Source organism: Rattus rattus, chromosome 4 (assembly GCF_011064425.1).
Source record: "Rattus rattus isolate New Zealand chromosome 4, Rrattus_CSIRO_v1, whole genome shotgun sequence".
NCBI classification, from domain to species: Eukaryota; Metazoa; Chordata; class Mammalia; order Rodentia; family Muridae; genus Rattus; species Rattus rattus.
The window spans coordinates 20,247,374-20,271,369 of record NC_046157.1 but is presented as its reverse complement, the minus strand read 5'-3'; the positions used below and the strand labels follow the sequence as shown (position 1 = coordinate 20,271,369).

Below are 23,996 nucleotides of genomic sequence, written 5' to 3'. Positions count from 1 at the left end.
CCAGTCATTGTCCAGTCCCCATTTCACATTTTTGTTCAGGTAATTAACATTCCTTTAACATCAATCAGCTATTTAAAGGATACAGTTTGGTGGCATTTAATACACTCATAATGCTGTGCTGTTTCCCCTCTGGTCTAGTTCTGAAAGATTTTCATCATCCTCAATGGATTGTCTGAATTGAAATTCCTTTTCCTCCATTCTCCAGCCTAGATAACCAGTAACCTGCTTGTACAACGAACAAATCAAAGCCAAAACCAAAACATGTTTTTCTTTTCTTTTCTTTTTTTTTTTTCCTTGGGAGCTGGGGACCGAACCCAGGGCCTTGTGCTTGCTAGGCAAGTGCTCTACCACTGAACTAAATACCCAACCCCATCAAAACATTTTTTAAATTTCTGGATATTTTATATAAATATAATCATACAATATGTAACATTTTGCATTTGGCTTTTTGAAAATCAGCATCATGTATTTTTGATATTTGTTCACGTAGTGGTATGTCTTTCTTTTTATTGAATGAATAGCATTACATTATACGGGTGTATATCTCATTTTCTTTATTTGTCCTTTGAGGATATTTGGATTGTTTCTATTTTTTATTTATTTATTTTTTTTACTATCTTAAACAGCGCTGCTAAGAACATTGGCGTGCAAGTACTATTTGAGTACACTTTTCAACTCTTTTGAGTATATGCTTAAGGACTAAGTGGGTCGTGTGGTAATCTATACTTAACATTTTTGGGTTCTCTAAATTGTTTCCCGACACCTCAATAATGTTTTGTCAAGGGGTTAAAAAAAAAAAAAGGAGGAAGATGGGAGCCTGGGAAGCCGATGGCTTTTCCCATCCCCCACAGGCCATGATAGACTTTAGAATTAGTAACTACAATCAAATGACTGGAATTCTCTGGGTTGCCTGCTAATCCTCAGGGTGGGGAAACTAACTTCTGAGGGTAGAGTGAGTTGTTGGTTATGAAGCTGTGGGCACAGAGCAAGGGCCCCTGGTGAACCTCGGTTCCCTAATCCCCAGCCTCCCTGCCCCCCATCCCTACAGCTGCAGCTCTGTGTCCTCAGGCAAAGTCCAAGGTAGAGGCAAGCTGCTCCTGAACTACAACTCCCGGCAGGCACCTCTCCGGGCCGCCTCTCCTAGCTTGGTGCGCATGCTTTGGCAGACGTGGCACCGGGAACTCGGAGGCGGGGAGCGGCTGTGAAGTGGCCGTTGCTGTTGGCCGAGGTGGAACTGGCAGGCGTGCGCGGGAGCCGGGTGCAGACGGCAGGAGGCAGCGGGGATGGCGCGGGCGTGGGGGCTGCTACTGGCGATTGGGGTGAGGCTGTGGGACGGCGACACGTGCGTCCCGCATGGCCGTGGGCGCGCTTGGTCTGGGTTGGTTGGGGGCGTGCTCGCCGGGTGGCAGCGGGGTCCTGGTTCTCTGTGCTCCTCCGGGGCCGGGCCGGGTGATCCGTCTCTCGGGGTTCGCGCTCCCGCACAACTTTGCGGGGACGCAGGTCTGGAATGTCCTCAGCCTAAGCAGGACCCCCGTGCGGTGCTTGCACCTGTGTGAGTGTGGGTGGAGGCTGCCTTCCACTTGCGCCGCGGGAACACTTGCTGGTTGGACCCCCGGAGAAAGGGCGCGTGACGGGTTGGGTGGGGTCGCCACCTCCAGGAGTTCTGCTCCCACCGTGACGCCGGCTCCAGCCCCGGCCACTTTCGAGCAGTGTGAAGCCTTGGATCTTTAAACGTGTCTGCGTTTCTTCCACGAGATGGGGGGGACTGTAAAGCTACTCGCTAAGGAGGTTGTCAGACGGGTCGGCTGAGGAGTCGGTGGAACAAGCTCCGGAGACTGCAAAATGATACCGGAGTGATACAGGAGTGGAGGAGGGTGGACCGGGGTGCAGACTCTGGAGATGGGAGGACTTTCCCGAACAGAACGAGCATCCCCGGTAGAAGTGGGGACGGGTGTTCCCCCGGGGCTGAGGTGTGGCCGTGGGTGTGTGACAGGATGTAGTGGCCTTCTTCCACATCTTTCCCATAACTTCTTATCTCCCTTGTGTTGGGTCCATCTCCTTAACAGCCACCACCACTATCACCAAGTTCGGAAGACTTGCTGCTCCTACCACTCCACTGTTCTCCCTTTGGGTGTGGCAAGGATGCTGAGCAGATGGGGGGAAAGGAGGGGTGACTGGATTTAAACACTTGAACTTCCCCATGCCCTGTCTTTTGGGGGTCACCAGTTTCAGGAGTTACCTCGAGTTTTCTGTATGTGGAAAGTGTTAGTAGCTGTGGAAGGGAGCTCCCTGTTCCCTCCTCTTTGTCCTCCCTTTATGAGAGATCTGGGTTACAGTGAATCTTTATTGCCACCCTGTAAGGGGGTACTGGTGGTGTTCCATGATATTTGCTGTTAGTTTCCTGGAGCCAGTTGGTCTGACTCCCATCAGGATGTCAGTCCTTGAACTCTGAGGGAGGAGGGTTCTGCTTTCTTCCTTTTTCCCTCCCTCCAGTAAAAACAAGGGCCTAGGAGTCTGAACTTTTACTCTGTAAACATTTATCTACCACATTGTTTGCCACCGGGTTGAATTTTGGGTGGGGAGCAAACTACTCTCTGTGCCTGCTGTCAGGTGTTGCCTCCGGCTGAACAGCAGTCAATCCTGTGAGCAAATAATGAAAGAAGGACAAGAGCTAATACCCTAACTGGTGGTAGCCTGCCACACGAGAGCTATACATTACCCAGAGCTATACATTACCCGAGGTGGAGAGTCCTACAGAGAGAGGTCACAGATCTGAGAGGGAGAGTCTGCCAGGGAGAGCCCCTGGGGCTTTACTGAGTGGGTAGAGCAGAGTCCAGGAATACATGTGTAGTGGGTGTTCAGAGGTCTGTCTGCAGGTACCTTCCCCACAGGCAATAAATAAGGAAGAACACTGAGGTTTGCCTAGAGCATTGGCAGCTGGGAGTTCCCTAAGACTAGAGTTGGCTTGGCAATGCGAGGTAGAGGGACGGGAGCCTAGAATCTGCACTGTTAAGTGACTGCTGGTTGGTTAGACCTCTGTAAATTTAAATGCTATGTGGAACTGATAAGGGCTTCCTACATCCCTGGGAGCACTTTGAGTTCTTTGTTCCCTCTGCATTGACTGAAGGCCACTGGGTGTGGCCCAGGGTTTATGAAAATGGATTTAACTGGGTCTAACGGTGTGGGTTTGGAATCCTAGCTACTTAGGAGGTTGAGGCAGGAGGATGGGAAGTCCTGTTTGGACTACAGAGTAAGTTTAAGAGCAGCCTGGGGGCAGAGTGCTAGCCTAGCATGTGCTAGACTCAATTCTTAATACTATATAAAGGAGAAGAAAAAAAACCCAGTATCCCCTGTCTCTGTGGCCTCACTGTCCGGTTGTAAGTCATCTGTGGTCAGTAAGAAAGGTGGGTCTGAAGACATAGTTCAGAGGGCAGAGCGCTTGCCCTGCCTACCCGGGGCCCTAGGTTTGATCCCAGCACCACGGAAATTGGGTATGGTATAAAGCCAGGCCTTGGATCGGAGAGTCAAGGGCATCCTCAGAATTTCAGGCCAGCCACCATGACTTAAAATAAATAAGTGAGCATTTTACGACATGGTATTCTGTGAGACTAGATTCCCTCTTTTCATCAGTAGAGTAATAACAGCTGAATTTCATTATTTTAATATAGTAATAATACTGCGTTATTAGTTATTTTAACTCTCTGCCTAATTTATAAATTAAACCCGTTCACAGGTATGTATATATGAGAGGAAAAGTCTCTGGGTATGATCTGAAGTTTCGGGCATCCCCTGGGGGGTTTTAGAGCCACCCCTGCTCAAATAAAGGGAAACCGATAGGAAAGGCTTTACAGAGATTTGTGTACTGGGCTGTGTGAGTGCCACCTCTATTATAAAAGCAAAAATACAGAAGTAACTTAATAAAAGTGTCATGGTACAGTACCTTTTGACCTCTTTCAGACTTTGGAAAGTAATGTTTCTTTGTTAGTTTGGGCTTCTATAACAAATACACCATAGACTGGATTCGTATAGTGACTAATTTGTCTTTCACTGTTTCTGATGCTGGGTGACCCATGATGTCAGGGTGCTAGCTCGGTCAGGTTCTAAGACAGATCCTCTTCCAGGCTGCTGCCTGTTGATGTCACGTGGGACAGAGAGGGGGCTGAGCACTTTCCGGGTCCTTTTTTAAAGCACTGATCCTGTTCATGCAGATTTTATCACTAAGCCTTGATAACCTTCCCTTCGCCCCACCTTTTCATGTTTACCATAGTGTGTGTGTGTGTGTGTGTGTGTGTGTGTGTGTGTGTGTGTGTGTGTGTGTTAGGTTTTCTTTTTTTTTTTTTTTGGAGCTGGGGACCGAACCCAGGGCCTTGAGTTTGCTAGGCAAGCGCTCTACCACTGAGCTAAATCCCCAACCCCTCTAGGATTTCAACATAAGGAACTTTAGAGTACGCCAACCAGTATTAGTTCCAACATAACATTCAGTCAGAGGTTGTAAGGAAAATACCCATTACAGTTAATGCACATTGTTCAAATATGCTAAGATGTGTATGAAAACCACCTAAAGAGGGAAGATACTCAGGTACAAAAACCAAGATTCAGAACCAGACTTCAGGGTAGATGGAGTTGAGTGTGAAGAACTAGCAGACCATTGAAATACTGATTGTTCTAGAAGGCGGAGTGGCGGGTGACTTCGTCGCTTAATTTTTAAAAAATATTTTCTAAGTGTTCTATATAAGCTTATAATCAGAAAAATTAAAAAAAAAATAATGAAAGGCCTTTTTGGCAACCTTTTTGGGTCTTCTAGAAAAATCCACAGTGGCACTTGGGACTTTAGCCCCAGAAGGACCCAGGTTAGAGAGACCAGGACCTTTGACCTGAGAGCCTGTTTTCCTGCTGTCTGATTGATGCTTCCTGCCAGGCCTGACCCTCCACAAGGGCCATGAACGCTTTGTTATAGTGTCTGGACAGTCGCAGGACACAGAGTTGTCCTGTCACGACTCAGTAGCCGTCTTCAAGTTCAGTGGTTCTCAGATGTCTGGCCAAGGAGTCTGCTGGACTGTGGCAGAATTCAGTAGTCTACAGACAAATTGCAAAAAAAAAACCCAAAACCTAAAAAACCCAGTAGTGAATTTTTTTTTTTTTAATGAATCCAGATATTCTGGATTAAAAACTTGCCTGGAAGTTGGCATACACCTTTGATTCGAGAAGGGGCAGAGACAGGTAGATCTCTGAGTTTGAGGCCAGCCTGGTCTACAGAGTGAGTTCCAGGACAGCCAGGGCTACACAAAAGAAACCCTATTTTGAACAAAAAAAAAAAAAAAAAAATTTTTTTTATTAAAAAAAAGAAAAGAAAAACTTAGGGTTTTGGCTGTGGCTCAGTGGTAGAGTACTTAGTTAGAATGTGAGAGACCCTGGGTTCACTCCATGTCTATATTTTGGATGAGATGTTTAGAGGTTGTGTGTGTGTACGTGTGCGTGTGTACGTGTGTGTGTGTGTGTGTGTAAACTGAACTTAATGGTAGCATATTGCAATTTCAAATCAAAAAGTCCATTTTTCGTAAAACTCGTTTAAAAGCAGACAATTCATATGTTTACAGATAGTTTTTAAAAATACAGTCCATGCATTTGTGACATCTGAGAACTGGTCTTACTGGGCCCTCTTTATTTTGCGGGGCTGGGGATTGAACCTTGAGCCCCTTGCATGCTAGACAAGCACCCGACCCCCGCTCAGTTCTCACGGAGCCGAAGAGCCAGGCCTGCTGAATTATAAATTGGGTTCTTCCTATTCCTCCCTCTCCTCTGCTTCCGGTGCCTTTGCCCTGTGGTGGCTGGAAGCTCAGAGCCCAGGGGACAGTGGGCGCAGGCTCAGAATGCATGTGCGTCCTGTGGCCTCTCCTGCAGAGCTTTTAAGGTATACTCAGGCAGGTTTTCTTCTCCTCCGGCACCATTATATATTTAATAGGCCTTTGTGGGCTGGCCTGGGGACCTAATTGCCATCGATAGTGCTGCTTGGAGCCTAGAGTGCACTTTTCCCACAGAAATAAACACATTTACCGGGGAAGTCTTAAAACAGCTGTGTGGGGTACATAGCTGGAGCTATGGCTGAGCTCCACATGGATGCCAAGTGCTGACGGCTGGGCATGCAGGCCAGGGGCGGGGTGTAGGCACTGCGTGACCAGAGAAAGCCCCAGGAAAGAGTTGGTCTCACAAGGAGGGTCCATCTCAGGCTCGGTGACTGTTGGGATCTTTGCCCGGCTGTTATGTGGTTGGCACTTAGCCTAGGCGCTGGCATATGGATGCCAGGATAGCATTTGGTGGAAGGAGTGGGTGTTGCAGACAGGGAAGGAAGCCTCTAAGATAGGGAGAGGTCCGGCTGGTGGGAAGGGGGACCAGAGTGTGATGGTAGGGATAAGACTGGAAAAGCAGGCCCATCAAGAACCCCAACGGAGGACTGGGTTCTGTAGGCCATGGGGAAACAGATGAAATGGTCCTTTTAATAACATGGCGGGACATGGAACAGTGGACTGACCAGTGAGGCTGAGCTACTTTGCCCAGAACACCTCTTGCTTTCCTCCTTGTTATCTGTTAGAGGCAAGCGTGATGTGTTGGAAAGAAAGCGGGCTTTCAGCCAGATGATGCACCGTAGACACGGCCTTGGGCTCTGCTTCGCTTGTTTGTAAATGGTGGTAATAATATCCGTTTTCCTGGGTGGAAAGGATTAGAAACTATGCAAGAAACAGGCCTCACAGTGCTTGGCATCAGTAGGAGCCTTGGCACTGCGAGCTGTTGAACACTGTGCGTAGGACATTGATCATATGCATTGATGACCAGACAGGCAGGTGTGAGCAAGGGACCATGTGATACGGGTGCCAGGCGGTGGGGATGCGTGCTGCTGGGGTTTTCCTTCAGGGCCCCTGAGGCTCACTCTTGTTTGCCTTCTCCCTCTTAGGCTGGACTTGTGCCGAGGCACCTGGGGATTGACTGATACATACAGAGGCAGAGGAGTTAAGTCATGGTTTCTTCCCCTTCCTTCTGAAAGCGATCCTCTCTCCGGGCAGAGACACACCTACCAGACCACAGTAATCCCTAGAGGGTTTCACCCCGCCTTTGTGGTTTTGTTCTGTGGGGTTTTTCTGTGTGGTTAGTTTTGAAAGCAAGTGCCCCAGGTTAGAAACAGCTGTGTGGATAGTGTATGGTCTTTTACACTGCATAAGCTGCTCTATCTTGCCACTGCTGTATTCCCTACAGAAGGAGTACCAGTGTTTTACCCTTACTGTCTGTCCTGTTTCGCAGCGTGCTGTTTGTTCCAGTGACTGGAATTGTGGAAACAACTCTTACATGTTTGTTGAGGGACTTAGAGTTGGCCGGGTTGGTCAGTGTGCCCCACTTCAGTGTGGTGTTAGGTCCTGTGCTAATGTGGTAAGTTAGGCTGTGACCCCAGAGAGTCTGTGGACTGAGGTGGGGAGCGGTATTCGGCCCAGGAGGCGAAGGCGCAGGGGCTGCACTGGATATTTAAGTAGCCGGAGTTGGCCTTGTTTTTCTGGAGTGGCAGTGCCGTTTGCCCTGTTGCTTCTTGGTGCCAGTAATATGGGAGGAGCAACTGACTAGATACCATCTGGCTTTCTCCTCTCCAAGTAGCTCCACTTTGCATTCCCCTTGGCCACCCTACACAACACAATTGGCTCCTAGCACTGCTTCTTAGCTATTAGCTGTGCAGTTGTGCACTGGGGGGCTAATGGCACTCAGATGGCACGAATGGCCTTTTTACGTCTTTTTATTCCTCAGAGTCACACTGAGACCCCAGTTGTGTGTGCCGTTTTCAGCTCGTTATAGCTCTCTGGAGCAGGGGTGGAGTTCCATCTCCTGTAAAGAATGCCACCGTTTCTCTAGCCCTTTGATGCCTTTGTCTGTCAGCAGATCTTTTAGGTCTTGTTGGCAAGTGCTCACAAGGTCCAGGTTGAGAGCGGTAAGCTGGGTTCAAATGTACAAGTGACCCAGCCCAGAGGTATGCTAGGCTGGGAGCGTCCATTGTTAAGCCAAGTAGGCAAGTGTCCCCAGGGGTTTCCTTTCATCAAAGGGCCCCCATCTTGCTGCATCCTGGGCAGAATATTGTATGTATGTGCCCACTGAGGATATGGGCCGGGGCTAGCAAGATGGGAGTTTGGCCATTCGACAGATGCTTCCTTTTTTCCAAGAATGGTTATTTCTTTGAAAACCTTTACGAGCTGGATCCTGTGCTGAGAGCCCTTTGGACTGTGATGATAAATCAGATCAGTACCGCCTCTCCCTTGATGTTCCAAATGTTGGTGACTTCATTCAGATAGGAACCACTGGCAGAGAGAGCAAGCATAGCGGTAAGAGCACGCGTAATGATCCCTCATTTGATGCCCAGAGTTGAAGAAAGGCTTTTTCTGAGAACCCAAGGGCCCTGTCTCAGAATTGTGTTTTTAAAGGTCTCAGAATGCATTGATTTATAAAGGAGAGCAGTTAGAAATACAACACATATTGAGTGAGACGGCAGTAACTTGTTGATAATGTATTCGTTGGGTTGGCGAGTCGTAAAAGATGTGGCTGGCGGCTTTGAGAATTTCTGTTTTTTAAAGCAGTTGGTGCCCATAAACAGCACGTGAGGATATCTGCAGCCAGAGCAAGAAGGGGCGATTTCTGTTGGAACGGGTGACTGTGGTTCCTGCCGTCGCGTGCCTCCTCCATTCATAAATTGCAGAAAGCGTTAGCACATCCACACGTATGCAGCTGTTAACAAACACAGGATGGAGCTTTTCTCCACCCACATTCATAGACTCTCAAGGCCGGTGCGGTGTGCACGGTATGTAATAACAACACGCAAGAAGCGGAGGCAGGAGGTTTATGAATTCCAGGCCAGCCCACTCCACCTAGTGAAACACTGCTCCAAGATACCAGAGGCTGGTGATGTAGCTCAGTGGTAGAGAGTCTACACACAGGTAGACCACGCAAACAAAGCCCTGGGTTCAGTCCTCCTTGCCACAGATAAGATCAGATTCATAAATACAGGGGCCTAGAAAAACCCAAGATTTGGAGATAAAAGATGATTTGTAAACTTTGTGACAGTTTTTAGACTTATTTTCATCCTGTCATGTGAAGGTGTTTTGCCTGTGTATGTCTGAGCACCCTGTACAGGGGCAGAAGAGGACATTGGGTCCATGGAGCTCTAGTCACAGACAGCTGCGAGCTGCTATGTGGGTACTGGGAATTGAACCCTGGTCCTCTGGAAGATCAACAGGGCTCTTAACCATTGAGCCCCCAATTGGTGAGCCTATGTCCTAGCACTGTGTAAGACCTCCACCTGAAGGTCATCTGCTGCACTAGGGAGAGAGCTTTGCTTATTCTTCAGGGCCCCCCGTTTGGACTTAGGAAGTCTGCAAATACCTGTATATGACCGGGAAGAGAAACCCACTTGTTCTTGTTATGTAATTTGGTCCTAAGTATGTTACTTTCTAGCAGCCTCTTTTTAAAAAAGTAGTTTTGAGCTTTTCTCTTCATATCCTCTTTTAACCTAGCTTTGTTATTTAGCATCTTTTATTGAGTTAAGTAAAACCTGGAAATATGTTCAATCGAGATTTGTATGGGAATTAGGTTTTGAAACAATCGACTGATTCCTGAGCCCACAGCTAAAACTGCTGACCAAGCAGATGTGATGACTAATCTGGGTTGTCAACTTGACACACATGGGAAGAAGGGACCTCAGTTGAAGTGTTGCCTTCACCAGACTGGCCTGTGGGCTTTGTCTGTAGGGGCACTTTCTTGATTGCTAATTGATTGAGAATGATTCAGCCCACTGCGGGCGGAACCATCCCTAGGCAGAACCATCCCTAGGCAGATGGGTCTGGACTGTGTAAGAAAGGTATCGAAGCATGAGCCTGGGAGCAAGCCAGTAAGCAGCATTCTTCTAGTTTTTGCTTTTAGGATCCTGCCCTGCTTAAGTTCCTGCCCAGACTTCCCTCAGTGAGGAACTGTGAACTGAAAGTCTAAGATGCAGTATAAACCCTTCCTCCTCAGGTGGTTTCTGGTCGGAGTGTTTTCTCACAGCCATAGAAGGCAAACCAGGACAGCAGGAGATAGGAGTGTGGTGTCCAGAGCAGAGACTTAGGCTGGAGACGTTAGTGTAGGAGTACTCTTCTACAGAGAGGATCTCCTGGGGAAAGCAGAGGGTGGACAAAAGAGGGGAGCCCAGAGGGACCTCAGCATGTATGTAGAGAGGAAGCTGGCTGGAGATTTAGAGGGGAGACCAAAGGATCACAGAGGCTAAAGAGGCTGAGTACAGAGAGAACTGATCCCCGTAGGGTTTGTGTGGTAGGGGACATTGTGGGGCCAGATTTCAGAGGGATGAGGACTGCACAGGGAAACAATGGGAAGTTCTGACTGTGGGTGAGGGGAGGAGTGGCAGGGGGTCCAGGGAGAGTGTTTTTAAAAGGTATACCACTGACAGCCTGTCCAGGCAGGCTGTAGCTGATTCCCCTAGCAAAGCTTTGATCAATAAACTTGAATTATCTTTAAAAAAAAATAAAATCAATATGTGGGGCTGGAGAGATGGCTCAGTGGTTAAGAGCACTGGCTGCTCTCCCAGAGGTTCTGGGTTCGATTCCCAGCAACCACATGGCAGCTCCCAACTGTCTGTAACTCGCTCTTGTAACTCCAGTTCCAGAGGCTCCAATACACATGGACTCTCACACGTACATCAGGCCAGACACCAATATACATGAAATTAAAAAAAAATTAAAAAGAAAAGAATATGTGCTTAAAACCTGACTTCTGTGCTGTCCAGACCTGTGGAGTGACTCCCAGTAAGAGTAAGGCCCAGAGATCTCTGTTCACAGATGTACTTAACAGTCGTGGTACTGTGTAGTAGGGTAGGCCTTTAATCCTAGCTGGCAGGCACGAGGCAGGCAGATCTCTGTGTGTGTTTGAGGTCAACCTGGCCTACAGAGGGAGTTCCAGGCCGGCTGGAGCAGTATAGTGATAACCCTGTGTCAAAAAAGGAGGGGTGGGGTGGGGCAACAGCTACAGAAATTTGTGGTTTTTTTTTTTTTTTTTTTTTTTGGTCAGTTTCTTGTGGCTGTGACAAGACACCTGAGTTAGTTAACTTAAGAGGAGGAAAGGTTTATTTTGGCTAAGGTTTTCCGAGGTTTGAGTGCATGGTCCTCTGGATCCTGTTGCTTGGGCATCAATCTGTCACCGGGACAGCCTGTGGGACACCTTGAGGCAGCTGTGGAGCAGAGATAGGAAGGGGCCTGAGACCCAGTGTTGTCTGACCTTACTGCAGTTGGAAACCAAGCTTTCTATACTTGGGCCTTTGGGTGACATCCCAAATCCAAGCTCTAGCAGGGAGTGTTAATTTGTACGACAGACAGTCGTTTGGCAGGCAAGGTTATTACTCTCCACTGACTGGTTCGGCATGCGATCCTGCCGCCGTCTTGAGCTGTATCACCAGCGTCCCGGCGTTTCACTTGGCCTGAGCACATGAAGTTTCTGCCTCCCTGTGAAGGGCTTCATGGGGAATTGCAGGCACGCAGGTTAACGGAGGAAGATGGATCTGCTGTCATGGCTCCTTGCAGTTGGTCACACTTGGTGGCTGGGAGGGAAAAGCGAACCCACTGGCCTCGTGGCTCTTTTCCTCAGAGCTATAAGGGATGGGAGAGAGAGAGAGAGAGTGCCAGAGACGCCTATGGCAGCGTTCCTGTGGCCAGGTGTAGAGAAGAAGACAGGATCTGTGTTCACACACTGGGAACGCTCTGCCTCTCCTTCATACCCTTCGCCTGAGACGAGGCTTTTAAAGTGCTTTGAACCTCAGTCTTCATGTATCTAATATGGGGGTGGCTCCACTTCCCACAGCAGTGGTTTACAGCAAGAATGCATACACATCCTTTTGGGGTCAGGGGACGTACGGGGACCTCTCACCTGCTAGACCTAGACTGTTCCGGAAGTCACTCAGCTCTGAATCCCACCGTGTCTGACACAGACGCAGCAGGTATAACTGTTTCTCTGAATGCTTCGTTTTGCCGCCTATCAGACATCCCGATGTTTCTGATCCATGTCATTTGAAAAAGATGCAGGTGTCACCCACTAGATTGATTTTTATGACTGCTTCTGAGTGGGGACCAGAAGGCTGCAAATGCGGGTTCAGACTCATTGTTGGAGGACAGACTGTGTTAATGTGTTTGAAGGCATGGCTGTGTACTGTGGGTCAGGAGCACTTGAGTTGTTTTTTTCTTTATCAATTAGTGAAGCTTTGAGGCATGATTGGATTTCCAGAGTGGGAATTTACCTTCTGCTCTTCCTCCCCCTGCTCCTCCTCCTGCTGCTTTCCTCCCCCTGCTTCTCCTCCTTCCCCTGCTTCTCCTCCCCCTGCTCCTCCTCCTCTTGCTCCTCCTCCTCCTGCTCTCTAATTCTGTGTTTCTACCAGTTCATCCTCGTTAGCAGGCCTGGCACACCGGGCTGGCAGTCACCCAAAGCCCTCTTGGCCCTAGAAGAGGTTTTCCAAAACATTAAAAGCCTCAGGGACTCACGTCTTGGTTAAATGCACTGCAGTTGCAATTTCAGGATAAGCAAACCTGTTTTTATAGGCTCCTGGATCAATTGTCCTGCCCCTGACTTGTCCCTTGTTGACAGCCACATTTGTGCTGTGTAGAATCCGGGGAGAAGCTGTGTCCTGCAGTCCTTAGTATACGGAGTGATTTCTTAAAGGAAGCAAAACACAGGCTAAGAATTCTTCAGCAGAAATGCTGGGATCAGAAGTACTTTGGATTTCAGATCTATTTGGAATGTTTGGGTATACATTATGAGATCTCGGTGATGGGTTCTGTATCTGAAGATCATTTCCCTTTCAAATGCATCTAGCAACGTTTATCCTGAAGGTAATTTTTATGGAATTTTTAAAAAATCATACCTGCATTTGGACTTGGATAAATCCTAGCATGTAGTCAGGTGTGGGATGGTCCGCTTCCCATGTTGCCACTCAGAAAGTTTTGTGTTTGGACCCAAGCACAGTAGCACACTTCTGTAATCCCAGCCATTGGAAGGCAGAGCAAAGAGGACCAGTACAGGCCTGTGCTTGTATTGGATTTTCAGATTCTAGATGTGCAGCCTGTTTAAGAATGTGGCTACCCATGTGTTTACAGAACGCAGAGTGGCTGCCTGTGTTTCTTCTTTGTTCTGCCGTGGGTGCTGGGGTCCTTCAGACTCGGGTCTGAATCAGGGATCACTTGCAAGTGCTGTAGCCGAGATGCTGAGTACCTCCTAAAGGCCCACGTGGAGGTCAGAAGAGGGCACCGAGTTCCCTGAGATTGGAGTTGAGGAAGCTTATGAACCATAATGTGGGTGCTGAGACTCGAATCTTGGTTCTCTGCAAGAGCAGCCAGTGCTCTTAACCATTAAGCCATCACTCCAGCCCTCTTCCTGCCGGTCTCCCAGCACTCGGGAGGCAGAGGCAGGTGGATCTCAGTGAGTTTGAGGCCAGCCTGGTAAACAGAGCTAGTTCTAGACACAGAAACAAACTATATATCTAGATATCTCTCTCTGTATGTCTATATTGATAGAGACATCTGGAGTGCTAGGATTATTGCTGGTCCCTGCATCTACGTAGCTGTCTATAGACATGATCTAGATATAGATTGGATATCTATATAGACTATATAGATATATCTATAGATAAAGATCTCCACCTGGTTCCCATGGCTGCATGGGTGGCACGCACCAGAGGCCTGTGCTTATGTCTCCTCCCTCCCCTCATGCACACCTCCGCTTCCCACCGCCATCCGGGGACTCGGTGCTTACTTGTATTTTGAAGCTTGCTGGATAAACATCAGAAACAGGTGATGTGTTCCCCAAACCTACGGTGCCCTGCCATGCGGTTGGTAACAAGTATTTAGGGGTCGTCCTTTGAAGGAGCATGTTCCTCATGCGTAGAAGTTAGTGTGCCTTTGTAGAGCCCTTTTCATAAGAATTTGCTAGGCGTGCGTTACATTCAGGGTAGTTTTCTGTTTGTCTCCTTCTGGTAGCTGTTGATGAGACCCGGCACATGCCAGGTCAGTTTTCTGCCACAGAGCTACCTCCCAAGTCCTATGTCTTAAAATTCTATATACCAGTTTTTGTAAAGGAAACAAACAAACAGTAACAAAACCCTTAAAACTAAAAAAATGAAACCAACCAACCTTCCCACAAACAAAACAGAAAACCCCTGGCTCCTGCAGTGGTGAAGCGGCCAGCCCGTAGTGCAAAAGCAGAAAGATCAGGTGATCTGCATGGCAGATGGGGTCAGAAAGCCGGTGGGGTGATGAGTGACATTTGGTCATCTCTTACAGCCATCTCTATTTTTTCTTTTTTCTTTTTTTTTATTGAGTAGTTTTTTGGGGGTGGAGGTGGCTTGCAGCTCTGGGTATTGGACCCAGGGGTTACGTTAGGTAAGTTCCTTACCACTGACTTACATTCCCAGCTGCAGCCAGTACTTTTGTTGTTGTTTGGTGTGTGTTTGTGTTTGTGTGTGTGTGTGTGTGTGTGTGTGTGTGTGTGTGTGTGTGTGTGTGTGTGTGTGTGTGTGTGTGTGTGTGTGTGTGTGTGTGTGTGTGTGTGTGTGTGTGTGTGTGTGTGTGTGTGTGTGTGTGAGTGTGTGTGAGTGTGTGTGTGTGTCTGTGTGTGTGTGTGTGTGTGTGTGTGTGTGTGTGTCTGTGTGTGTGTGTTTGTGTGTGTGTGTGTGTGTGTGTGTGTGTGTGTGTGTGTGTGTGTGTGTGTGTGTGTGTGTGTGTGTGTGTGTGTGTGGGTGTGTGTGTGTGTGTGTGTGTGTGTGTGGAGTGTGTGTGTGGGTTGTGGTTGTTGGGGTGTTTGTGGGATGGTGTTGGTGTGTGTCTGTGTGTGTGTGTGTGTTTGTGTGTGTGTGTGTGTGTGTGTGTGGGTGTGTGTGTGTGTGTGTGTGTGTGTGTGTGTGTGTGTGTGTGTGTGTGTGTGTGTGTGTGTGTGTGTGTGTGTGTGTCTGTGTCTGTGTGTCTGTGTGTGTGTGTATCTGTGTGTGTGTGTCTGTGTGTGTGGAGTGTGTGTCTGTGTGTGTGTGTGTGTGTGTGTGTGTGTGAGTGTGTGTGTGGAGTGTGTGTGTGTGTGTGTGTGTGTGTGTGTGTGTGTGTGTGTTAGAATGGGGATACTCGCATACGTATGTGTGTGGCAGCCTGAGGTTGGTGTTGAGGCTCTTCCTCCGTACATCTCCACCTGAACCCAGAGCTCACTAAGTTGGCCTGTAGCCATCTTGCTCCTGGGATCAAGTCTCTGCCTCTGGAGCACTAGGATTATAGATGGGCCCCCACATCTGCCCATCATTTACATAGGAGCCAGGGATCTGAACACCCATCTCTATGCTTATACGAGCGTTTTACCACTGAGCTGTCTGTCTCCGTTGTGCCAGTCCCCTGACCCCACCAAGTATTTAGTTGTTGGTTGTTTGTCTCTCATGGGAAAATAGTGCCAGATTTACAGAAAGGCTGCATGAAGCACGAACACAGAGGATTCTCACACACCCTTTCTTCAGGAGCCATGAGTACATTTAATCGAATACAGTTCCACTCCTCTTCTGCATGTATAAAGAATGCATATGAAGTTCCTATCGCTAAGTGCTTCAGCCCTGTGACACAGCAGAGTTTCAGTTCTACTGAATTGCCTTTGCCAGAATTAACTAATTCCTGTCATTAAGTGATGACTGTATTTCCTAGGACACAGGAATATTACTTACCTCACACAATGCAATCATTAAAATCAGGAAAGAGAACCGATGACCCTCAGTGTCCACTGGGGAATGGGTCCAGGAACCCTGCTGATATGAAAATGCACACGCACTCCCTGAGACTAGCACAGTGTTTTACCCGTGTGAATCTTCCATGCGTTCTGGTTCGAGCTTGCCTGTACACTACAGATGCCGTGTGAACAGTCAGGCTGTTGGGGCTGTGATGAGAACGGTCATTCTGCAGGTCAATACAGCTGAACTCTCTTGAGCACGTTTGATCTGAAGTTGATGGAGATTTCTAGGGCCAGCTCTAGACTCCAGTCCGAGACCAGTGTGCCCAGTTACCCTTTAACTCCCTGTGCTCTGGGAGACTCTTCACTTGTTGCCTTTTATGACCTTGACTTTTTTTTTTTTTTTTTTTTTTTTGAAGAGTTTTTGTAGTGAGATTTATTTTGTGTGCCTGGCCTTTTAAAGGATCCCCAAATGGCTACAGAGTAGTGGAAAAAAGATAAGTTACAAGGTTTCTGTAGCTTGAGGTTTCTGTTTGTTCATTTGTTTTTAAGTAAAATAATGTTTAAAATTACATTTATTTATTTATTTGGTGTGTGTGTGTGTGTGTGTGTGTGTGTGTGTACACTAACTCTCAGTCCTCCTGCCTCAGCCTTCCCCGTGGTGGCATTACAGATGTGCGCCACCACACCAAAGCTACAATTTGAGTTTTGATGTTTCCATCCATTGTATCATAGTGGGAGGCCATTGCCCCACTTGCCCCATTACCAACGATGAGGGAACTTTTTCATGTTTTGCCCACTGTAAAAGTTAAATTTCTTGGTTGGGACACTCTTTGAGAGATATTTCCATGTAGCCAAGTAGTGGTATTTTTTTTTTTAAACCCAGGGATCATTTTTATTATGCCGAGTTACAAAGTAGAGAAAGAAACATGCAGCTATCCAAGGGCAAACCGCTCAGGTGCATTTCGTTCTCTGCCGTGCTGGTCTCTTCTGACTGTCATTTTATTTGCTTGTAGCTGTGGTCATGCTGTGAGGATTTCAGTGCTTTTCTTTTTCTTTCTTTCTTTTTTTTTTAACTTAACCTCCAGGCACATGTTTTTACATTGTACCATCATTCCTCCGTGCCAGTGTGTGCAGCCAGTCCCCTGTGCCGGCTGTTTGGGTTGTTTGTGTGGATTTGACTCTTGTCCATGGGACTGTATGAGTCATACCTGCGCCAGAAGCTCTGCTCACCCCCTCAGGACAGCTCCTCAGAAGTGGATCCACCGAGTCAGAGGGCAGGAGCACTTTCAAGAGACCCACTACCCCATGCCAAGCTGCTCGCCAGAAAAATTGGCTATGTTAGGTTCCTGCCAGCGCTGTGACAGCTGGGCTCCATATTTTAAGAGATTCGCTAATGGTGCCCCAGCCCTTTTTTCTCCCTTTTCAGCGGTGGCCCACCAGCAAAGGGTTGTGTGATTAATTTCCTGTGTTCTGAGTTATAAAAGCAGGGGTACTTATTTCCAAAAATAAACCTCAGTGCCAGGGAGCACATTACTTTTCTCAGCATCAGGCTGAGCTCTGACGTCAGGTGTCTCAGGAAGAACCTTCGGGGTGAGGGCGATTTGAGATTGCTTGTAAGGACTTGGGGTGGTTAACCTAGAGTCTTTAGAGGGCATGGGATAGCTATAGAGGGCCTGAGAGGGGAGGAGGGTAAAGCTCCTGACTAGCATGGTTCAGGGTGATGCAAGCAGGCCAGAGGACATGGGCTTCCAGGTGGGAGTTCACGCGGCGAGTTCCCATAGTCTTTTTTTTTGTCTCAGACACCTTGTTTGGATCCTTGCAAGGGATGAGCTGGCCTTCAGTCTCCAGCAGGACCCCTTACTAGAAAAGGGCCAGGTAGGGGAACTGCAGAGATCCCAACTAGTGGTTACATGTGTAGGGAGCTGACCCAATCAGAAATGCCCAAAGTGCCAATGGCCAGGGGACATACAAGTCCGTGGATCCCTCCAGTCCCGGATACAAGGTTTGGTATTCCAGGTGCTTTTGAGAGCAGCAGGTGTTTTCCTGTTGAAGCTGCTATTCAATTAGGTGTTCGGACCTATCTGTGTGTGGGCCAGAAGATCCAGATTGACAGTGCCTCAAGAAAACCGTTTAGAGATAGCCCTCTGTTGTGTGAGGAAAGCAAACATCCTCTAGAATGTTAACTACGAATCTTTAGCAAGTCTGCCCTTTTCATCGTGACAGGGCTGCTTGAGTTCCAGCTCGCAGGGAGGATGGCACTTAGGAAGACTCCTCTCAAGCCAGGCACAGCGGCACCTTAAGTTCAAGACTGACCCGTGGAGAATTCTAGCACCGCCAGACTATATAGTTCTTTCTGTGCATTGTTGTGTCTGCATGAGGATGTCCGATCCCCAGGAACTAGAGTTAAGACGGTTGCGAGCCACCATATGGCTGCTCGGAATTGAACTAGGGTCCTCTGGAAGAGCAGCCAGTGTTCTCAACCACAGAGCCATCTCTCCAACCCCAAGGGCTGTCCTTAACAATCGCCACATAATGCTTCCAGTCCATGGGCTGGGATTTAGCCAAAGGATCACACTTGGTGCAGGGGAGTCTTTGAGGCACGGCTCTCATTGCAATGGCCCAAGTAAACCAGCCGCTTCTTTAGAGACGACCTTACCTTCTTGGTAGTCATCAGGGTAGGTGTGTCAAATTCTACCATTAGGAAGAACTTGAGAAATCTCTTTTATCTCGTCCGTCTCCAGAGAAGGACACAGAGCTAGGAGAGATGACCTACTTACTCACGGTCACTCAGCCGGTGATTGACAAAGTGGGCACCAGCTCCACGGTGTGCCTCCACCACTCTCCCTGGTGTGGGCTCTAAGTTCTCAGCTAGCCTGTTCTCTGGCATCCAGTTCAGACCCTTGTCTGTCTTACCCCTCAGTCCCTTTACCGCCAGGTTCCTCAGTGTCTAGACTTCCAGATTCTGACATTTCAAAGCTATTTTGAGCAAAATGTGGGTTAAACTAAATTAAACTGGTTCCTTCACAGCTCCCAACACAAGAAGGGAGTCTTTACTCAGGTGACAGAGGGAGAAGGCTCGAGCCCCACCTCCACCCTTCCCGTTAAATGTTAAACTTCTGTCCCCAAATCTCCCTTCTTCTGCAAGCCGGATTTTACATAACTGACCGTTGCTGGCTCTGGAACTTGCAGAGGAGGGCGAATCTGTAATGACAGCCACCGCTGTTCCGGGGAACGGGGAGGGTGCTGGCACATGTCCTGGAGACAGCCCTAGTTATTTATTTATTTATTTATTTATTTATTTATTTATTTTTAGGTGGAGGGTGGAAGGTGGTGAGGATTGTTGTCGCTGGCTATTCTCTAGGTGTGCAGATGATAGCTCATTGGTTGGTTCAGTGGAGAGAAAGGGGTTTGTGTGTGCTGTGAGCAGGTGGGGAGTGGGCACTGGGCAGGGCGAAGTAGGAAGGGAGGCCTGGCACATAGCACAAAGGCCCTGCTGGGAACAGATCAGGGATTACTGCCTCCTGTCGAATGTCTGTGCCCTTGAACTTGTAGAAAGCAGGGTATTGGTGCAAACTCCTGTTCCTCCTTCCTGGCCACTAGGTAGGTCTATTGCTAGGCTCCTTTTCTTTGTGGCTGGTTAGGCCAGAAGCCCTTGAATGGTGTCTTCAATTTGAAGCCCTGTCTCTACTGCGTATGTACATGTCCTTGGGCACCTAACCTCTGGTCCCCCTCTGTCTTCTGTAGGACACAAGTACCCACCTGCTGGGTTTCTGCAGGGGTAAACTCGTTACTACGCACGTGAACCTGGCAGGGTTCTAAATGTGCTGCGTGACCTCTACAGCAGGTCGCTGTGCAGATGGCTAAACTCGCCAGGTTTTCTGGTGCTGAATGTGCGTACGTGTGCATGCCTTCCTGCCTGGACCTGTGGCTCTGCCTGATTGCAGGCGAGGCCTCCGGGAGGAAGAGGAGGTCCCCGGTTGTTGTTGTCCTTGCTCACTAATAGTACTCAGAGGCAATTAGCACTTGTTATGGGCTGTGTCTGCCAAGTATTGCATTAGGCTCATGTCTTCCTCCTCCCCCCTCATTTAACGATGAGCCAAGCCACCAGGTGAGCGTGGACATTATCCTCTGCCCTTCTGGGTCGAGAGATGGCACTCAGCAGTCTAGTAACAAGCCTGAGGGTCTTGTAAGTGATGGCAACTGGACTCATGCCATGTCTTGTCTGACCCTAGAGCCGCCACTCTCTTCTAAAAGACGGCATGGGGCTGGGGATGGAGGGGAAGCCCAGAAAGAGATGAGCTGTTTGTAGGTAAGCAGCCATGTAGATAGGAGAGCTATTCAGAGGCATAGCGGACAAAGAGGTAAGTTCGTCTCCTGCCCTCTACCCATTGTGCTAGGATGAGGGTTTGTTCCACAGAGCCCTGGAGAAAGCCTTGCATTCTGCCAAAGGGGAGAGGAGTTCGTGGAAGGGGACTGGTGATCAGGGCAGGGTAGTTCTCTGACAGGGTGGGGTGATCTTTTATGGTACAAGCAGAGTCTGGTCTTGGGGAGGGTCTCCTGTAGTAGAAAAGGGGATCACTGTTCTCTGTCAGGTTCTATGGGGAAGTATTTTCTCAGCACAAAAGGGCTGAGTGGTAGCCATGTTGCACAGAGATGGTCAGAGAGCGAGTGAGTGTGAGCAGAGGTCATCTTTTCTCCCCTCTTGCTCTTGAGTTCTTGACGCCGGCCGTGTAAAGGCCTGCCAAACACAGGAACTGTCCTGGCGCTGGCGGGAAGCAGCTGGCCTTGGGAGCACTCCCATACCACCCTTCCCTCCCTGGAGCACAGTGGAGGAGCGGATGATCTGTGTGGCTGTTGTCAGGCAGGCTTGTGGGTTGTGATTTGAGGAGGGGAGTCTGCTGGTCTCTGGGCAGGGAGGTTCAGGCTCACTGTAGCTTGTGTGAAGGGAAGGCAGGAGCCCACTGGAAAGGTTAACAGGGCACAGAGGAGAAAATGGACCGCTGTGTGGCTGGAGGAAAGGGGGCCTGGAGTAGGAGGAGGGCTTCCCTCCTGGTTGCCCCTGTGGGCGCTTGTGAGGGCGAGTGAGGTCTTGGGGCCCTTTCTTAGAAGTCTTGGCTTGTACCGTATCTCCCTGTGCTCCCCGTGGTTTGGCCATTCTGGTTGGGTTTCTTCTCTGTTCGGCCTCTTGGCAAACCCTAAGTCTTCTGTGCCTACAGGCGGCTTCCTGTCCTGTGTGGACCCTCTAACCAACTATACCTGTTTGCTGTATCTTTTATCACCCAGCGCTTGCTCTGGCTGTAACTGCTCAGTATCCTGGCTTGCAGTCCTGCCTTTTTCCCAGCATGCTCCCAAATGTCTCCAGAGACTGTCGCAGCTTCCGAGCTCTCTTAGCCTTTCCCCACTTGGCCCGCCTTGCCTTACCCCTGGGTAAGGTCTCACCACTGCTCCTAACACCTCCTTCTTCCTGGGCTGGACCCTCTTCCTTGTCCCCTCTCTGACTCCACATCATAGAGACCTCAGTTGCCTCACGGCTCAGCCTTTAGCTTGGAGGACGTGTGTTGTTCATGGGTGCTTTTTCACATGTCTGTTGGCCACAGTCCCAGACGTCTTAGCCCACTGCCATCTTCTTCAGTCCAAGAAAAAAGCTGCCTCCACCATTGGTCCGTCTCCCATGTTTGGCTGCAGTTCCACTTGGGAACCGTTTTAGACTTTCTTTTTCCCTGCCTTCACTTCCTGTGAATGGCCATTTGAGATGGCTGGATGGATCCCTTTGTCTTACCTGGTCAGCCAGCTGGCTGGTCCCTCTTCCTGCCACCCATTCTGGGGTTCTGGGAAGATGAGTCTGATGTCCATCCTGCCACTCCCTTGATGACCACTGTCAAGTTCTAAGCCGCTCAAAGAACCAACCACTTGCTTTCCTCCTCAGCCCCATTCTGGACACTCACTGTGCTTCAGTCTCCCTGGGTTTCATGGTCCTTACTGGACCTCTTAGGGTTCACTTTGTGACATGTTCTCTGAGGAACGTCATCTATAGGCTGGGTGTGATTTGTCATGCTTGTTAAGCACTCCTGGGGACACTTAGGGTACCTTACCCTCCAGAGCCCTTAATCTTAACTAGAATAAGGACCCAGTATGGCGGCAGACCCTCACAGAGAAGCCTGCTGTAAGGACCCAGTATGGCGGCAGACCCTCACAGAGCTGTCTATACAAGCCTGCTATAAGGAAGAACCAGTGCCAGCCCTAGCTTCTCCTTGTGTGGTGGATTTCAGGCAAAGTCAATTTGCTCTGGGTATTTTCAGAGAGGCTTAACTCTTCTACCGTGTCAGTAAACATTGGGCCAGAGGCTTTAGTGGCTGGCTAGAAGGTGGCCCTTGGTCGGATGACCTAAGGGACTGTCTGGATTTATATAAAGGACGCCAGGGTATGCAGGAGATTGGGATTCCTATGGTTTCAGCTGTGGGCACTATGCCAGTGGGGCCATAGCACTTCTGCTGCCTGGCAGGTGCCTGGCAGACCCGGGAAGGTTGATCTGGAGGGGAGGGTCCCTGGCCAGGGCAGTTATGTTTCCTGACTGTATTCTCCCGGAGGGTTGAAAGCACAACAGCAAGTCGCCATGTTTCTCCACTATATTGTCCAGTTGTCTTCTCAGCCCCTGCTGAGCCATGGACCTTTTAGGGTTCAGTCAGAAGCCCCCCTGTTGACATCCGGTAGTCAACACTGGAGGAACGGTCTCGTGAGCTTTGAAGATGGTCTGCACAGAGCAGTGGCTCCTCAGGCATGGTGAGCGGCGCTGGCAAGGGAAGACGCTCGCTGACTCCTCCTGGGAGGCTTTACTCTGAGAAGAAGGAACTCTGATTCTGGTGGCAGATTCCATTGAAACTCGCTAGAGTACGGTTGTGTCGTGTCCGTGTCCATCCCCCACCCCAGGCTGATCCGGTGGTGGGCATTAGATGTTGTTATCTGATGCTCTTAGAGTGTTTCATGACTTTGTAAAGCACATTTAAGGAATTGTCCCATCTGTCATAGCAGTGCCCCCAGGGAGTTACCACCATCCCCAAGTCACTGGGCCTCTGAAAGGTTCAGTGTGCTGTTGCCCGGCACCTTAGCTTTTGAGGGGCGAAGCACAGACACAGCTCAGACAGACATGGTGCTGGAGAGATACTGAGAGTTCTATATCCAGATCAGCAGACGGAAGGGAGAGAGCAGGACACTGGCCCTGACTTGAACTTCTGACATCTCAAAGCCCACTCGCAGTGACACACATCCTCCAACAAGGCCACACCCACTCCAACAAGGCCACACCCCCAATTCCTGTCTGGTAGCATTGAATGACTTCGCTTTCAAATATAAAAGCCTATGGGGGGCCATTCCTATTCAAACAACCACACTGGCTGGCGGTTTCCTGGACCCATCCCTCACCATCAACATAGGAATTCATCCTGCCTCTCTGCACTGGGTCTTTTGTTTCCTAGGTTCTCTGGCCCTCATTCTTCATTTATTTCTTGTCTCAGAAGGGCATGGTTCCCATGACTCTCTGAGAAAGACTGTGGTGTTGGCGCACCTTGCACATCTTCAGCTGGTGTGACAAACTCCTCCTGACTGACAGGTGGCATTGCTGGGTGTACAGTGACGCACTCCCGAGAGCTCTGAAGACTTTTGCCTCAGGTCCGTCATGGGTGGAGCTGCTGTTTTAGGATCTCCTTTTTGTCAGCATTGTTCAGGAAGTCTTCAGTTGTGTCAGCACGTAAGCTGGCCTGCGAGATCTACCTCGAAGCTCCTCCTTACTCCTGTCTTCCTCCATCCCGGTCTCCTCTTTGTCATCCCTGCAGAGCAGCCAGCATCTCCACCATCCAAGAGCTTGGGGACACTTGGCTCGTTTTGCTTTGCTTGTTTGTCTGTTGTGTTTCAAGACAGGGTTTCTCTGTGTAGCCCTGGCTGTCCTGGAACTCTCTCTGTAGACCAGACCGGTCCTCAAACTCAGATCTGCCTGCCTCTTGCCTCCCAAGGGCTGGGACTTAAGGTATGCGCCACCACCGCCTGCCACGTGGCTGTTTTCCATTGGCCAGATCTCTGCGATCGTTTGGCCCAGTGAGAAAAACTTAGCCTTGCACCAGTCCATTCCATCCTGGCTGTGAGAGAACCCTGTGGGTTCTGTGCATTGGTGCTTCTAGGTGGGATGGAGTTTTCAGACTGTCAGGTCCCTTTCGTACAGACATCACTCTCTTAGAGAGATCTTGTCT

The 23,996-nt window shown here is 49.1% G+C and overlaps 1 protein-coding gene across 1 annotated transcript in view; it reads left to right on the top strand.

Annotated features, from left to right (window-relative positions):
- Positions 1-1,181: 1,181 nt before the first annotated feature.
- The window catches only part of Pdia5 (protein disulfide isomerase family A member 5), an 85,647-nt gene continuing 62,832 nt past the window's right edge, over positions 1,182-23,996 (top strand). The window contains exon 1 of the mRNA XM_032900160.1: positions 1,182-1,319. Within this exon, the coding sequence (XP_032756051.1) occupies positions 1,284-1,319 (36 nt within the window). The 5' untranslated portion in view covers positions 1,182-1,283. The remainder of the gene's footprint in view (positions 1,320-23,996) is intronic.